Source organism: Dermacentor variabilis, unplaced genomic scaffold, assembly GCF_050947875.1.
Source record: "Dermacentor variabilis isolate Ectoservices unplaced genomic scaffold, ASM5094787v1 scaffold_12, whole genome shotgun sequence".
NCBI lineage: Eukaryota > Metazoa > Arthropoda > Arachnida > Ixodida > Ixodidae > Dermacentor > Dermacentor variabilis.
The window spans coordinates 45,538,480-45,556,254 of record NW_027460280.1 but is presented as its reverse complement, the minus strand read 5'-3'; the positions used below and the strand labels follow the sequence as shown (position 1 = coordinate 45,556,254).

General features: G+C 42.7%; 1 protein-coding gene across 1 annotated transcript; it reads left to right on the top strand.

Annotated features, from left to right (window-relative positions):
- The first annotated feature begins 943 nt into the window (after window positions 1-943).
- Window positions 944-12,027, top strand: LOC142566288 (uncharacterized). Its single transcript, XM_075677182.1, has 7 exons — window positions 944-2,099; window positions 2,199-2,370; window positions 2,461-2,551; window positions 3,901-4,081; window positions 6,142-6,325; window positions 6,403-6,546; window positions 8,376-12,027. Exons 1-4 carry the CDS (start codon window positions 2,088-2,090, stop codon window positions 3,962-3,964), a joined length of 339 nt encoding a protein of 112 aa, XP_075533297.1. The 5' UTR covers window positions 944-2,087; the 3' UTR covers window positions 3,965-4,081; window positions 6,142-6,325; window positions 6,403-6,546; window positions 8,376-12,027.
- Window positions 12,028-17,775: the final 5,748 nt, after the last annotated feature.

Here is a 17,775-nt window from a genome sequence, read left to right as displayed (position 1 = left end):
ACAAGTTCTCATAGTTAAACAAAACATGTTTTTGCATAATAATAAAGCTAAAACAGCTTTTCACATGCGGTTCTAGTAGAAAATGAATCATTGTGACAGACGGAACGGTACTTGCCAAGCGCGTCTTCAAGGTGTCCTGTCTCTACGAGAACGATGCCAATCCGAAGTCACAATATACCGGCATTCTTATGCATGCATACCACAGCGCAGCAGCGCCAGATTTCCCTCTAGGTAATGTAGTGAAAAACTATATATATATATATACATACATTCGGGAAGTGCAAATGCATGAAGCACAACGCATAATTTTGCATGCACTAAGTTGTCACTTAGGGTAGCTGAATAAAAGTTGAATCTGTAAAAGTTAAGAGCATAAAAAAAAAGCCATTTGTGCCCATATTGCTACAACAGCTTTGTCTATGCCGCTATAGAGCAATTACTTTTACTCAATTCTCATACAAATTATGCCCACATTTACTATTCTTTCTTCTTAAGGAATACGCAATGCTAAAACTGAATATGTTTTCTTTTTATTTGCAGGTCTTCAATTCTTGTAAATTGCTAATCAACATCAGCAGCAAGATCACAAGCTAACATGCATTAGTTCTTTTTGCAACATATAGTCTCAACGTTTCCAGAAATGCAATAACAATGGCTTTATCCCAACTGGAGAGTACACCATGGGTATGGCTGACAAATGAAAGCAACCTGAGCTCAGTCAAGGAGAATGCTGAGAAACTTTCCATACCGATTCAACTAACGGAAATGCTTTGAACAGGCTGGCCTCTACCGTATCTCTGAAAGGAGGAAGAATTACAGCACATAGGAGCAACAAACCTTTGACAAGTTGGCCTCCTGCCAAAAGCACCTCAAGGAACTGCATCTCATATGTTGCACCATTGCTGCGAGCGCTCCCTTTCGATGCATTGTGGAACAGGACCAAGTCTCTGGGATACACATACGACGGCATAATAACTTGCGTTGGAGTGGGGAATGCTTTGCCAAGCCAATGCAATTGTCAGCATGCTGCTGCAACACTAGGTTCCCTGAAGCCATTCCCACCAGTGTCCTGCAGTAAAGTGGCTAATTGAATATAAGGCATCAGCCTTGTGCTATGTGGTGAATTAGTGTCTTCAGAAATCGTGAAAAGATTGTGCTGAAAGTGAAGTGCTGTGCCTGAATGGAAAAAGTGGGTGCCTTTTATTGCGCTGTGAAAGTGAGTACTGAAAGTATAGCCCTAGGGAAGCGCAGGGCTGGAAGTAGTAAATGGCTGGTGTGGTGCCAAAAGTCTGCTGTGCTTTTGTGCAAGTGTATGAGTGTATGTGTTCTTTTTTAATCAACATGCAGATGCATGCACATTTGTGTGGTGCATCCTCAAGTTAATAAATTTAGTGTCGTTGGTGTTATGTCTTTCGACATAACAATTGGCCTTGCCTCGTGGTGTGCTACATCTCTCACAATAAGTGTTCACCTCAGCCAGTGCTTTGAAGATTCGTCAAGCCACCAAGATGATCTACACTGCTTAACGGCCATTTATTGTGCAGCTGATCAGCAAAGCAGTGCATCCCTTTGTGCTGTGTGCCAAGTAGACGTCAGCAATTGTGCAGTGAAAGTAATTTGTGAAAGTGGTTTGAGGGGGGGGGGGGGTGAGTAAAGTTACAAGATATCTACAGTTTTCATCTCGTCAGTGGTGCGGGCTGTTTCGAAGTGATGTGCAGTGTGATATGTGAAGTGAGCAGTGTGGTGAGAGTGTAGTACCATGTGTAATTGTTGGCTTCTCATCATGTGTAATTACGTGGTTTCAAGGTGCATACCCCTAGTGAGTAGGCAATCAGTACCAAGTGTGTAGGAGGTGAAGTGCATCAGGCTCGTGCTTTCTGTCACTGCCATATTTAGCAGCAAGTCATGAAGAAATCCCGAATGTCTACAAAGGTTCAAGGCAAATGTGCTTGCACCTATCATGGGCCTCCATGGAGAGCTTCATAGTATGCATATGTGATATGTCACTGGTGTTCAGTGCATAGCCAGTGGTTCATTAACACCAAGTACTTCAAGGAGCACAATCAAGTATGCCAAGCTAGTTCAACATGCTGATGCAGGTTGGTTGTAGCCATGGTGTTTTGAACGAGTCACCATATTCACAAGGAAAGGCTGACCAGCTATGGTAAGAGGGTGCACCATTTTTATGCTTCTTGCAGGTGGAACTTTCTACTCTGAGCTCTGCTGGAGTTCCTCTGGCATATGCAAATATTCAAGGCACTTTGTTGTCTCAGTCAGCACTGGAGCACAAGATACCTATATTCGAACCAGCAGTGATAAAATACAGCCGACTTTTGCTATGCAGTCGGAAATTGGTCACAGTTCACATAGGTGAGTCTTGCAGGATTTGATATTTGATGTGGGTTGACTTCAAGGTATGAAAACAAATTAATTATGCATTTGTTTAAATTCCTTGATCAGCCTTTGGATTAAGCTGCTGCCTGAAAATGGATCCATCATGGCAGGAAAATCTTGTGTTTGATTTATTAATGTCACAGGTATGCCCAACACAGTGAGTATCCAGGTTTAGGTGTCATCTCACAATGTCCTTCAAGCTGCAGTTTGCACTGTTCGTAGAAACTTCTGCTTTGTGGTTCAGTTGAGATAAAATTTATTTGTGCATGAAACTGCATGCTCATTTAAAGTGACAGTATTACGTTGTCAGTTCAGAGGATTTTCGTTTTTGGAAGTCCAAAATAAGGGTGCAGTGCAAACATATCAGAAAGTACTATATTTAAAGCAGCTATACATTTTAACTCACTTTATCAATTTGACTGCTGTAGTTCACACGTAGCCTTACGAATATTGTATAAATATGCATATAACTCCTTGGTAAAAAGAACAGGCACAAAGCTTATACACAAATTCATTAGAAATTAGTGTAGCTTAATCAGCTCTTCTGAAGTGTGCATATTTGGTGGTGGTGTTAAAACCATCATTGCATGTATGTTGAAAGGCTTCCAGGTTGTTGCTGGCTGTGGTTAGACCAGTGCTCCCACAGGTATGTGTTTATCACTCAGCGATTGGCACCAGTACAGTATGCAGTGTGGGTGGTGCACCTTTCATCTGTTGGATTCTAGTGGGTAATGTGCCTGACCTTTTGTGAATGTAAGTACTCCAATCACCTTATTGCTATTCCACAACATGCATGTACTACCATACGCACATGACCATGCACTAATGAAAAGTAAAAAAAAATAATATAATTACTGTAATCTCTCCAAACTGCTTCTAGCACATATCAGTGTGGTGAACCACTGAAAGTCAAGCAAAATGGTACAAAACTATGTTTGCCATGTTTAGCTGGAAAAGATATAGCAGAGTCAAAAACTTTATTTCTATGTATTCACTGGAAATTGAACAAAATTTATAGATTATTGAACACCTGTGAGTTTCACATGATGATCCGATTCGAACATGGAAGATTGATAAAGGGAAAATCAGACATTCACCCATTCGTAGCAATTGCTACAAAGGAAACCAGGTTTCCTTTGGGTTTCCTTTGTAGCAATTGCTGCGAACGGGTGGATGTCTGACTTTCCCTTTATCAATTCTTTCCACCTTGCGGGTTTCCGCAGAACTACTACGTCAAACACTTACCTTCGCTTCGTGTGTTGTCAACAAATTCGACTTTGCCCTGCCATTTGCTAGCCGCCTGGTTAGCTCAGACGGTAGAGCGGCTGCCCCAGAAAGGCGGTGGTCCCAGGTTCGAATCCCGGACCAGGACGAATTTTTCTTCAACTATGAGGCTTTTCTTTCGAGGAACCTGTATGGGTTTTCTTTGTAGCAATTGCTACGAACGAGTGGATGTCTGATTTTCCCTTCATCAATTACTTCTCTCCACCTTGCGGGTTTCTGCAGAACTACTACGTCGAACATGGAAGATATATGGATTCATAAACATGTAGCTGGATGGTGCATCTAATAGACCAGAACATTGTATCCTTGTATAATGCGCATTATTGATTGCTACAGAATACTAGAAACCTCTTAGTAGGCAACATCAAAGGATGTACAGTATGCTCATCTGAGTTATGAAAAGGTAAGTTGAGAGATGTGACCATGGCACCAACCACAACATTCCAAAATAACTTTTATATTGTTACAAGGAGCATTTATACAGCAGTCGCTGGTCAGCACTAGTTAAATTACACAGTACAAAAGCATAGGCTTCAAAGCAGCTCGACCGTTCAGTCACACCCACATCATTGTCATCTTTACTGCTCCTTGAGCATTATCGCATTAGTCTTTAGTAGCTGTGACAATTTTGTTTGAATAAGGTTATTCACTGGATGATGACATATACTAAAAGAAAGAGTAGTGCTGCTACCATTCAGGTTTGTGCGAGGAGCCCTCTTTTATTTCGTGTGCAGTGAATTCCAATTACAATAATACTCGTATAACCAGCTAAATTCATAAGGTTTTCATTTGCTATAGATTGAAGAGATTGATTTAAGTCTTCCATGAATACCTGTACACTTGTGCAGGGACATCACTTATACCTTGACAAGACGGGTGTAAAAAAAACACTTCTTTTTAAAATGGTAAAGGCCTATGCCTTCACATGGAAACCTTTATTCCATCATTGATCAAACCATGCACTGAGTAGAAAAAGAAGCCTTTTGAAGGTAGTTCACTCTCTAGTTAACGTCGATAAAAGACAATGTCTCTCCGTGCGAGTTAAGAGCAAAAATGGGGCGGAGTCATGGAAGCAAGGCATTATATCGCATCACCCCTTGCATGAGGCGAGTATAGAGGAGGTCGGGCTGCTTAATTTTTTTTTTTTTTTACTGCACTATCTCTGGGATCAGCACACAAAAGAGGCTGCTAAAAATATGAATCCCCGATACGGAAAAGTGGAAGTAACTCGCCAAGACATTGTTTTTAAATATGAATGATTTCAGCATCGCAGTGCTTCACGTTCACTTAACAGTCCTGCAAGTACAAGAGTGCAACTTTCTGCAGTGACGCAAACCCAAATCAGCATCATTTTCTTAGCAGTACTTTAGTATTTCATGTTGTGCCCGCAGTGCTTCACGTTCACTTAACAGTCCTGCAAGTACAAGAGTGCAACTTTCTGCAGTGACACAAACCCACATCAGCATTATTTTCTTAGCAGTACTTTAGTATTTCATGTTGTGCCCTAGTTTCTAAAAAAATGGCTTTCTTGTAGAAAATTTGATTTTCTATGATTACTATGGTTGTTCTGGTTATTTCTAAGATACTATGGTTATTATATGTAGTTTTTTTTTGGACAGAGTTAATGCATGAGTTATCAGCTCTGAAATCACTGATTGCTATATTATTATAAGTCGATTAGTCCATACTGCATCTACACCAATGATATAAGCCTGCATAGTTGAGACATAGACAAAGAACATGGTACAACAGGATGAGCACCAGTATGATACACCAGCTCTAACAGATTCTGCATGAGTTAACCAGTACATCAGTGAAATGAATCAAGGAAGCGCCAGACTGAAATATGTGTAAATAGAGGATTGGCACAGCTAGGAAATGTTCTATCACAAACTGTACTCTGCACTAGCTGCCAGGATGCAAACGTGTATAGTTGAAATAAAATGAAATGTGATCACTCTGGGTAGGGATAATGTAAAACTATTCCGATCTGTTTTTCTTTCAAGTTCGCCATCAGCCCTCAGTGATAGGTTAAAATTGCTTGAGCCCAGCTCATGTGGGTGGGCATGCACCGCGCCCATATTGGGCAAAGCCCGAGCCATTTTGACCAATCATGGAGGGCTAATGGCATATTTGGGATAAAAACTGATAGGAATCATGTTATCCTGACCCTGATGAGCATGCAGTAACTTTCAGATTACATGCTTTGCAGCTTTTCAATGCTAAGACAGCTGATGGAGTCTGGAAAATTTGTTGTGGCAACACCACAGATGCTAATTAATGTGAGCTTTCTCTCTCTTGCAATCAGCTACTAAATACTGTTCACTGCAGTGAACATGTACTTAGTAGCTGATAACATGCCTTAGTTTCAACTGCATAAACTTTCACATGTGAAAGTTCATGCAGTTGAAACTAAGCCATTTTATTAAAGCATTAGGCAGTGTTTTTTTTTTTTACTTACAGGCTTGTTTCTTTGACAAGTGTTGCTGACTGGTCTTTGCTGTAGCATATAAAATGGCATTACAGCAATCCCAATCACACAACTAACGAAATCAAGAGTTTCTGTAAAAAGCAATTTGCTGCCTCATAATGTCCATGTCATGTTTGTCAAAGCTTGTTTCAGTGCCATATTCAAGAAATTGTGATGGTAAGTATGGCCATGGTCACTTTTGCTGATGCATGAGCACAAGTGGGTTCTTGCTTCCTATGGCAAATTTTTTTCAGGAAGTCAAGTTACCCGTGACAATATGTAAGGACTTGAAGCTCTCACTAATATTACCAGTGGTATTTGTTCAAAACAACATTGCTGATGCCTGTTACGTCTGCAAAACAGCTTAGCAGGCTGTAAGCTGACGGCAGCTTATAACTGTAAGTTGAATGTTGGGCAACAGCTTACGGAACAGTATGTGAGCTGTGCCTTGCAGAACATATACATCCCATTTGATAAAACATATTAAACAGTTGTTGAATGCTGTGGCCATACCAAAACATCCCAGTAAAAAAAAAAAAAGAAAACTCATTGCACTAACGATGCAGTTGGAAGTTTCCAATTAGAACGAATTGGAGATTTCCAGTTGTGTTTTGGGATACCTGTTGGAAAATGTCCAACACGTCCAACCGGTTTTTGAGCACAACTGGATTCAATTGATCCTGAATTGGACTCGTTGGGACCAACATGAAAAACAAGAACAGGAAAAAAATCTTGAGCCATTCTACTCTGTGAAGGTGGATGACCAGCAAAGCTGGGGGCGTATTCTGAAATGATCTACTTTGGCGATACTGTCGCCGTCAGGTGCGCACCGATGGAGAAGGTGTGGCCAAAGCGATAGTACCTCTGAAAGTTATTGTTTCAGAATATGGCCCCTGTTTAGCACACAAGGTGACACAGAATTTTGAACAAAGGTACGAACACATTTATTGTCCTGATCAATGGTCAACATGACGATAGGTATGCGCACACATTCTCGTATCGCCTCTGTTATTAAATGTGTAAGCATTTCTATGCCTACCCAATGGGAAATTTGTACCTCACATAAGACAATGAATGGCTTGTACCCTCATGCCCCTGTAAGCAAGCAAGAAAAGATTATCTACCTAAGACTCTACTGATATTTAAAATGGTGCCTATTGATAACTAATCTACTGAAAATGCACATTCAAGTGATGAGGCGTGTGAGCTTTTGCATGGAATGAAGCAAATTTTAATCGAATGTGGGAGCTGAGTTTTTGCACAAGCAGATTTGTTGACGGACATAAAAAATACACGGAACCCTAACCATAAACAGCTGCACTTTAAAAAATAACCTAGATGGGCCCTAACCTTGATGCGACACAGATATAATTTAAACTCCGTTCGAGAAGCCTACTCATGCATGAACACACAATGGTAATTCTCTTCCTTCATTGACATGCTGAACATTCACCACTTACTATGAGAGATGCATGTCGGGTGCTATTATGTAAGCAAAATTTAGTTGACCAAGTGGTGCCAGTGGGTCTTGAGAAATTTGTAGAATTTCAAGATCGATTTTTAACTTTACAGAAGGCTAACTCCTCTCCATTGATTACACCAAAGTACAAAGATCTTGAAAAATTGAAAACTATAGCAATATAATTGTGCTAGTATTATTTACTACTTTCTTGTTTAACGCGATTACTCATCTGGTGACTTCCAACTGGGTCCAGTTGGGACCATTTGGCATACCAAGCTCTAGTGATGTCCAGCTGTGTCCAACTGGATTTGTCACGATGCCCAATTGCAACCAAATCGACTTCTCATGAAGCCCAACTGGAAGATCGGCCTCCGCTGATGTCCAATTGGACTCAATAGCTTTTTTGGCTGGAATCAGCTGTGCCAAACATTTTAATGAGGGTTGTGAAATCCAGCAAACACCACAACGGGCTGCCTGCCATTTTGGTTGTGCTTCATGTCCGACATGTCAAACTTACATTATGTGTAGACACAACTGACGGTTTCAGAACAAACTCGAAATTTGATTTTCTGTAAATGAAGGCATTGGTTGCAATACTGGTTTGTCCATAGACTGTGATATTGTGGTATGGGTCAGCTGTTTCTTTTTCTTCAAAAGTTGGCCACATGTAGACAAGACGTCACTGCTTCACACCATTTTTTAAAATTTGCTAGCTTTTGTTCATTATAAGCTTAAATTCAGTGTTGACAATTGATTTACTCACAGCTTGAAAGATGGAAATCATGGGTCTACTTCCTTAAAGGCAGAAAAATGGGAGTCGTTCTTGCACAGGTGGAGGTAAGCTAGAAATCGCTTTTGAATATGAAGCAAGCTTTGAGTTTTCCACGTAGAACTACACAAAACATGAAAGTTGAGAAGATTATTGCCAAGTCTGTGGAACCTATCCCATGCAACATGCATGCATTATGCACTAAACGAATGTCAAGAACTAATATACATGAACTTTTAATTAGGCTACAAGTGGACTAATAAGTGTAATAGGCTATTAAAATGGTGAGTTGGGTGAGTTGGTACAGATGCATGGTGGAAAGCAGTGCTAGGAAAAGAAGACAGGGTTGGGAGTTAATATTGTCTTGCCAAGAAAAGGCAAATGAGCAAAGAGAATAACAAGGCAGACTTTCAACTAGTGGTTTACTCTGCACGTAGCAAGCATATACTAAGAAAACAGTGAACATGTATGCAACATGTATGTAGCACCCTGGGATGAGACAAGCGACATGACAACAAAAAGGTTGCAGCAACCACAGGTCTTGCCACTGTGTAGCATCAAGACGAGGGCAGCAACTAACGGCTCACTCATACCGGCAACTGAGGAGGTCGCATGACCGATTGTGACTGGCAATCAAAAAACGACTTGAGGCGACCAATCACCCCGCCATGTGTGGGTGACTAGCCGGTCATCACACCGAAATGTTATTGATGCTGTTAATGCCTGCTGGCCACCTAAAGTAAGCATCAGTGTATAGAGACATCCTGTTCCTGCGCGCCTGATTGGTTCAGATGCTTTGTGACTGCAGTCGCATGACTGCAAAATCGAGGACTGAGCAACTGACCCACTACAGTCACTTTTTTGGGAAAAGGAACCATTTGAGACTGGTTGTGCACCCTCCTCAAGTCGCTAGTGTGAATGAGCTCTTAACAGTGTAATTTTTGACGAAACATACAGGAAAAGAAAGGAAAAGTCGGAGCTGCCAAGGTCAGCACCAGCTTTGGGAATTATGGTTGAATTACAGGGTGAATCACAGGGGTAATCAAAAGGAGGTTATTGAATTTGGAAATGGGTGAAGATGAAGTGGCGGTTGGAAAGCTAAAGGGGCGCATATGTGCTGCAGGGTGAGTATTTTTGCTTTATCTTTTTAGAATTTACAAAGCTTAATGTGCAATTCTCTAAGCTTCAAAAGCCATTTTAGGCGAAACTAGTAAGTAATGCCAGCAAATGTGGTATTTAACCAACCTTTACGCAAACTAGTACCTCAGTGTGAAATCTGAGTGGAGCTCAGCCAGTGGTTTAGCAGGAACAGTTGTGTACACCTGGCACAGTTCTTTATCCAAGACTCGGTACGTCTGGCGATTCAGCACACTGTCTAAAAGCCTGTGCTCTCGAGCCACGGATGCTGATAAAACCATTCTGCCAATTAAGAAATTGACAATATGTCCTATGAGTGCATGTAATGTCTTATTGCTCTCATTTCACTCTGCGCCCAACATTGCATACTGAAATGCAACAGCACATTTTTTCTTTGCATCTTTTTCATTGCAATTTCCAACCATTTACTTGCAAAACCATTCCAGGCTGTTATTTAAATCTGGCTTAGCTTTTTCTTCTCTCTCTAAATTGATGTAACAGCATGGGCACAGGAGGCATGTTACATTTTCTAACCAGCCATGGTTGTTAGTGGCTATGGTGTTGAGCTACAAAGCATAAGGTCGCGGGATTGAATCCCGGTCGCGAAGGCTGCATTTCGATGGGGGCAAAATGCCAAAACACCTGTGTGCTTAGATTTAGGTGCACATTAAAGAACCCTTGGTGGTCCAAATAATTCCGGAGTCCCCCATTACGGCGTGCCTCATAATCAAATCGTGGTTTTGGCATGTAAAACTTCATAATCTCTCTCTCTCTCTACATTTTCTATTTTTCGTTTTCTTTTTTTCTGGTGTGCAAGTGCACCTCTGCTGATACTTGGGGTTTTTTTGGCCAAACACAAGCAACAAAATCCACTATGGTAAGAGCCTACCATAACTGTCGCTATGCAAGTCGGAAACATTGCAGCAGCTACCAGCACAAGTGTTCTGGGGTTGAGCACTTCAGTAAAGCTTCTAGGTCATTGTTGATTAATGCTGTCCCAGCTGTGCTGCTTTGTTATAATTTTGTGACTGGTTCGACATGGTCACCACTCCATGTCCCACATGCCAAGCACCGGATTCAGAGTTGGTTGTGGGTTTGCATAGGCTAGATGGCTATCTTGACTTCCAGGACAGAATGTCGGCACAGGTTATAGTGAAGCACATCAGATGAAAAAATGTATGAAAAATAATGCTAGAACACCCTTCATCATGGTTATCGAGTTAATGGCCACATTATACCTATGCACTTCGAAGCAACTTGGAAATGCTGCATGACTGGGTGATAAATCATCAGAAAAACTTTATGATGACTTTAGCAAATGAACGGTTTTGGATTATTAACTGAACATACTATTCTGTAACTAATTTCAGCAGTCGGCAAGAGACAACTTCAGTCAGCCAACAGATGGACTCGGCATTTTACTCGTGTAACTTCTTTTTGAAGAACATAATATTCAAACTTGTAAAAAAATCATTTATTTTTCTGTTCAGGTTGCTTCTAGAACGTATAAGGATAACATAGGTCCATCTATTCCAAAAAGGCACATGGCGTCTAAGTTGGTCTAAGATTCCTTCGTCCTTGTCTGTTTAGCGCTGTTACTTTCCAAAACATGAATTGCCACAAACTTGCCCAAGTTTCTCTTCTAGTACTGATCTAGAGCCTATAAAGGTAAGAGTTTTCCCCGTATAAGGGTGGTACAAGAAAACCAATTTGCTGTTAAAACTTTCATCAGAACCTTAAATACGCCTGGGAAGCACTAATAGCAAATTAGCTTTTGTTTTTATGCCACAAGCTTAGTAGCCCTAAAAAAAAAAATGTCTGTATTTAAAATCTAGAAGATTAAAAAGGTCAGAATATGTGTTGAAACAAGAGAAATACCAAAACATAAACATAATAAAACCACTGTTGGACTGATCTGGAGCTTGTAGGTGCTTTGCTTGTTAAGACATTTTTGAAGATGAGCTAGAATAATTCATGAACAATATGTTACACCAATGAGCAAAGTCTGATGAGTGTTTTGGTTTCTTCACAAGTTTCTGATAGCAGGCATGTAGTGTGCTGGCGAGGTTAATATAAAGTGTCGGTGAGGTGTCCAAAATTAGATTTTGGAGGCTATGTGACAAGTTCAAATGACACACAGCACATGTCATAGCATTGAGCAAACTGGAAACTGTTCTATTTACTCATTCTGTGAATACCATTCTGTTGTTTTTAAATGGAAGGGACTTAATTTTTGTAGGTGAGGCAACTGTAGTCGACTTCGTCGCATTCTGTGGTTGTAACCCTCTGATCAAGGAGTACTATGCAATGTCTACATTTCAGCTTGAAGGGGAAAGTAGTACGTTATTAAAAATCACTTTTGAGGGCAGGGTTATGGCCTGGTAGTGCTAACAAAATCGGGGATGCAGTGTTGGAGATCTGTATTTTGCATACATCAAATCCACTCCTCCCAGCCATTGATCTCGATCACGAGTACCAGCAGGAAACTGAGCACTGCCTGCCCTGTAGATTCTTTATAAAAAAAAAATCACCCGAGGGAAATCTGATGCTTATGTCTGTACTACCATTATGCTACTTGATTCATGCGTGAAGGGCAGTATATATGGATTTGTCCTACGTTAACTAGCTGGCACTGAACGTCCTTATGGGTTGTTATAAACCGTCTTAGAAGACAATTCATCATAACTTTATTATGGAAATTGTCAGTGTCATTTAGTATAGTTCTACTAAGCTATTGTGAAAAACTGCTTGGGATATAGTGAATAACTTGGCCATGGCGAATGACACATGCACAAAAAAATAGATTGGTTGTAAAAATAACGATTAACAGAAAGTTGCAAAGCACATGTAGTACAGGTGTACCTACTTTAAAGAAAAATATGTAAAGAAACGCTACTTTCCAACTCCTGCTCTTGTAGTGCACTTGTGTGCAAGGGTGTTAATTGGAGGGTAGAAATATTGCTTTGCGCGTTTATGTTCTGAGCTCTGTTCCCATACTTTCGAACATCGCGGTCACACGCAATTCGTGCATGTGTCCGCGATGTGTTCGTTGTTGCCGAAAAACAAGGCGATGAGGCCTCGCTCTACGCTTGGGGAAACTAGCGAAAATATGACTGGCCGCTAGACAGTTCGCTCTTTCGCGCTCATATTTTGCGCAGAGGTAGAGTTTTGCTGCGAGTAGAGTTTAATATCACGTTTGTAGTCCTTGCCAGTTTCATCCACAATAAATATGAAGTCGCCACACTCTGAATCTTAGCTGTAACAGTGCACGCTTGCCTTGTTTGTCAAGAAAACAGTTGCGTTCCTTTTGTTCCTCGTGATTTTTACATTGCATATTCCCGCCAACAAAATCTTCAACGCCATGCTGCAGACCACAGAAGCAACCACGTGAGGTCACAGCAGCCACGCTTTGGGTATGGTGGTTAGCCATACTTTGGGCACGCGGCAAGCGTTTCCTTCACAAACCAGGCAAATAACCGCGGTAACCCTCAAGTTGAACAATTCGGACAGAAAAGAGCGACATTAATTTGCTGCAATTTTTTGTAAGGCTTCTTTTTCTTTTTCCTTTTTAAGTGACAAGGTTTTCGTTCGTCACGCGAGTAAACTGCATGCAGCGAAGAAAAAAAAAAAAAGACGACAGCCAGTGCGTGGTAAGTTTGTGAAAGGTGTCTCCGTGATAATGTGCGTGTCTGTTTTGTCGACAAAAAAAAAAAGGGGGGGGGGATTTGATATTGAAAAGATTTTTTAAGCTTGGACACTAAACTGTCTGGCTACACTGCCTTCACAAAATGTTGGCTACACTGCTCAAAAAATCATTAAAGTTTGGCAACTCTGAGGTGAGAAGTCTGGCTACTATGATGCGTCGACGGATTTCGGTCGCGCTCTGGCAACGGTACGCTCTTTCCATCAGAGAACTTTCCGAAGTTCTATACATGGCATGCGTCTTTATTAAACTAAAAAATTGTGCTTGCCACTTTTCGCTCGAATAGGTGACATTAAATCCACGCCACAGCAACGACTCGATCCGGATTAAAACCATCTCGAAGGCTATGCTGCTGGCTGAGTTGCAGGAGCCGAAAATACGTATGACCGCCGCCGTGCGTCTCTGAGCTCCATTTACTCGGAGGCGCCTGGTGCCAGCGCTGTCTGCGATAACTCTAAGGACAGTTTACACCCTTTGGCGTGCCCCTTCTGCCGTACGACGATAATCGTAATCTGCCTTGATGCGTTTCCTTTCTTTAACGCTACGAGCCCGGAACTTTCCAGTAACGAATGGACTCTTAAGAACAGTTTACACCCTTTGGCTTGCCCCTTCTGCCACACAAAAATAATCGTCATCTGCCTTGATGAGTTTCCTTTCTTTATCGCTGCGAGCCCAGAAATTTCCAGTAACGAAAGGCACGCGCGTTATCAGCATAGAACAATTTACACCCTTTGGAGTGCCCCTTCTGATAACGCCTCCGGAAAGTTCCGGGCTTGCAGCGATAAAGAAAGGAAACGCATCAAGGCAGATGACGATTATTTTTGTGTGGCAGAAGGGGCAAGCCAAAGGGTGTAAACTGTTCTTCGAGCGTAATACTCTAAAAACAGTTGCACCCTTTAGGGTATATGTTTGCGACACAACGATAACCGTCATTTGTCTTGCCCGCATTTCCTTCGCTGCGAGCCCGGTACTTCCAAGTCGCGAACGGCATGCGTGTAATCAGCAAGACAGAGCATTCTCGACAGGAAAGTAACGAGTGCAGCGTTTTCAAGAAGTGCGGGCAAGACGGATGAATATTGCTGTGTGGCAAATATACACCCCAAAGGATGCAACCGCTTTTAGAGTGTAGATCACGGTGGTACTAGACTGTGGTCGAGTGGGACGAACGGCGCTCTCCCGCTGAGGCGCCGCGTGTAGAAAAAATTTGCGAGCGAACTGGATTGGGGTGGAGATGGAAAGTATATTCGATTCATCCAAGTTTCTCTGCACCTTCTGCACTTATTCACGGTACACTGCACCTAGGGGTTTCGATTCCCCGAGGTGCAGGTGTGCACCCCCGTGCTTGATTGAACGAGGTGCAAGGCAAGGTGCTGCGGTGCAATGCACCTTTGAACCTTGCAGTGAGTAGTTGCAGCCCAACACACCATAACTGGCACCCCATGCACTTTTTGTTTGCGGTGCCGTGCACCTTTTTCTGAATCCAACAAACCTATAGAGCGTACAAGATTAGGATAGTGGGTCCTACGATTGATTAATTGATTGAAACTTTAATTAGAAACCGTGGCCTAAGATAGGGGTAAGGGATCAGTCGAAAGGACGGGGTGCCTGCGATCCTTCGCAAAGGACAGCAAAGCGTTAATTCTTCTGGTGGCACCTGCTTGCGGTGCGACCACCCTTACGATGCCACCCTTAGAGGTCGGGTGTGCTTGTTCCCGAGGGTGGCTGTGGCAGGACAGGACCAGATCAGATGTTCGAGATCAACGTTGATCGCAGGGAAGTTTGGACATTCCACTGTGTTCCTCACCTGCTCGGAGGGCTTCGTGCTGAGGCATTTTTTTAATAGAAAATCCAGATGGCGCCGCCGTCGCCTTCTGAACGCCACGGCCGCGCTCGAACGCGGCGTTGCAGTTGCGTGCGAGCATGACCGCGATCAGATGGGTCGCCTTTGTAGTTTGCTTTCCTTTTTAAATCGTATGTGCGTGTTTCAACTGTGTCATAAGGGAACGAAATTTGGAGCTCATATTGCTAAGAAATGGGGTTCATGTACAGGAATTGGGGACGAGGTACAAGAATAAATGAACTGTGTGGCATAATTATGTGTTAAATAAAAATTGGTAAACCGTCATTTTGTGCCTTTCTCAAGGCGATATACTGAATTCTAACTAAATTTCTCCGATGCCCTAATAACGGCAGCAATTTGACATTTAGGGAGAATGTAGGCCACATTAATTCTTTGTTACGTTCAGCACTTTTTTTGTAGGTTGTGTGTTTCGAAAATATTTACGGAATAGCAGTTTTTCCCATGTTTATACGTCATACGCCTGAGACGTAGTTGGTTTTCCAGGTGCCCTGGGGAAGCAGAACACATTGTTTATATTTGCTTGAATTAGGAAATATGTTATAGGTTGCCTATGGCTTCGAGCTCGCGCAGGTTTCCATTGTCACATGCTTCCAATAACGCTTCAACTGATAGCGGGGGCGTTCTCTTTGATGACCGGCCCTCATCTGTTGCATGTGAGGCCGTTCTCTTTCGCGTGGACTGCTCACGTGTGGGCCATAGAATAAAGAACAAACTTTAGAGTGCAAGAAAAGTTTACACCCTTTGTAGTGTATATTTGCCACAGAACGATAATCGTCATCTGCCTTACCCGCATTTGCTTTCTTGAAAACGCTGCGCTCGTTACTTTCCTGTCGGGAATGCTATGTCATGTTGATAACGCGCATGCCGTTCGTTACTGGAAAGTACCGGGCTCGCCGCGTTAAAGAAAGGAAATGCGGACAAGACAGATGGTTATTGTTGTGTGGCAAATATACACCCCAATGGGTGCAACTGTTTTTAAGAGTGTAGACAAAGGCACACCTTTTGGGGTGTATATCTTCCACACAACGATAATCGTCATCTGTCTTGGCCGCGTTTCCTTTCTTGAAAACGCTGCGCTAGTTACTTTCCTGGCATTACGAGGCATTACGGAATCGGGGTGTAGACGAGCCGTACGTAAAAATACTGAAAGACATCTACAGCGGCTCCACAGCCACCGTAGTCTTCCATAAAGAAAGCAACAAAATCCCAATAAAGAAAGGCGTCAGGCAGGGAGATACGATCTCTTCAATGCTATTCACAGTGTGTTTACAGGAGGTGTTCAGAGACCTGGATTTGGATGAATTGGGGATAAGAGTTACTGTAGAATACCTTAGTAACTTGCGATTTGCTGATGATACTGCCTTGCTTAGTAACTCAGGGGACCAATTGCAATGCATGCTCACTGACCTGGAGAGGCAAAGCAGAAGGGTGGGTCTAAAAATTAATCTGCAGAAAACTAAAGTAATGTTTAACAGTCTCGGAAGAGAAAAGCAGTTTACGATAGGTAGCGAGGCACTGGAAGTGGTAAGGGAATACATCTACTTAGGACAGGTAGTGGCTGCGGATCCGGATCATGAGACTGAAATAATCAGAAGAATAAGAATGGGCTGGGATTCGTTTGGCAGGCATTCTCAGATCATGTACAGCAGGTTGCCATTATCCCTCAAGAGAGAAGTATATAACCAGCTGGTGTCTTACCAGTACTCACGTACGGGGCAGAAATCTGGAGGCTTACGAAAAGGGTTCTACTTAAATTGAGGACGACGCAACGAGCTATGGAGAGGAGAACGATAGGTGTAACGTTAAGGGATAAGAAAAGAGCAGATTGGGTGAATGAACAAACGCGTGTTAATGACATCTTAGTTGAAATCAAGAAAAAGAAATGGGGGGGGGGGCATGGGCAGGACATGTAATGAGGAGGGAAGATGACCGATGGTCATTAAGGGTTACGGACTGGATTCCAAGGGAAGGGTAGCGTAGCAGGGGGCGGCAGAAAGTTAGGTGGGCGGATGACATTAAGAAGTTTGCAGGGACAACATGGCCACAATTAGTACATGAACGGGGTAGTTGGAGAAGTATGGGAGAGGCCTTTGCCCTGCAGTGGGCGTAACCAGGCTGATGATGATGATTGGGAACCGTGAAGGCAGTCAAGAGCGTCATCAATACGAGGCAGGGGATAAACATCCTTCTTTGTTACCCTGTTGAGGTGACGATAGTCAACGCACAAGCGCCACGAGTTGTATTTTTTCTTTACTAAGACAACTGGTGACGCCCATGGGCTACTGGAAGGTTGAATGATGTCATTGTCCATCATCCTGTCTACCTCTTTCTGTATGATGACCCTTTCTGTTGCGGAGACACGATATGGGCCGCCTCGCTGGCGTCACCGGTGCTGATGCGATGCGTGACAACAGATGTCTGGCCCAGTGGACGGTCGTCCAAATCAGATATCCCGATAAGATGACAGGAGGTGACGAAGGGCTGTTTACTCGGAGGGAAGGTCAGGGGCAATCATCTTAGAAACTTCGTCCGCAGGCGTCGAGTACGAAGGAGAGAGAGAAAGGCAAAGGAAAGACAGGGAGGTTAACCCGAGATTATCTCCGGTTGGCTACCCTGTACTGGGGGAGGGGCAAGGTGATGTAATAGGCGAGAGAGAGAAGGCTAGGAAAAGAAAAACCGAAACACGCACGTACAC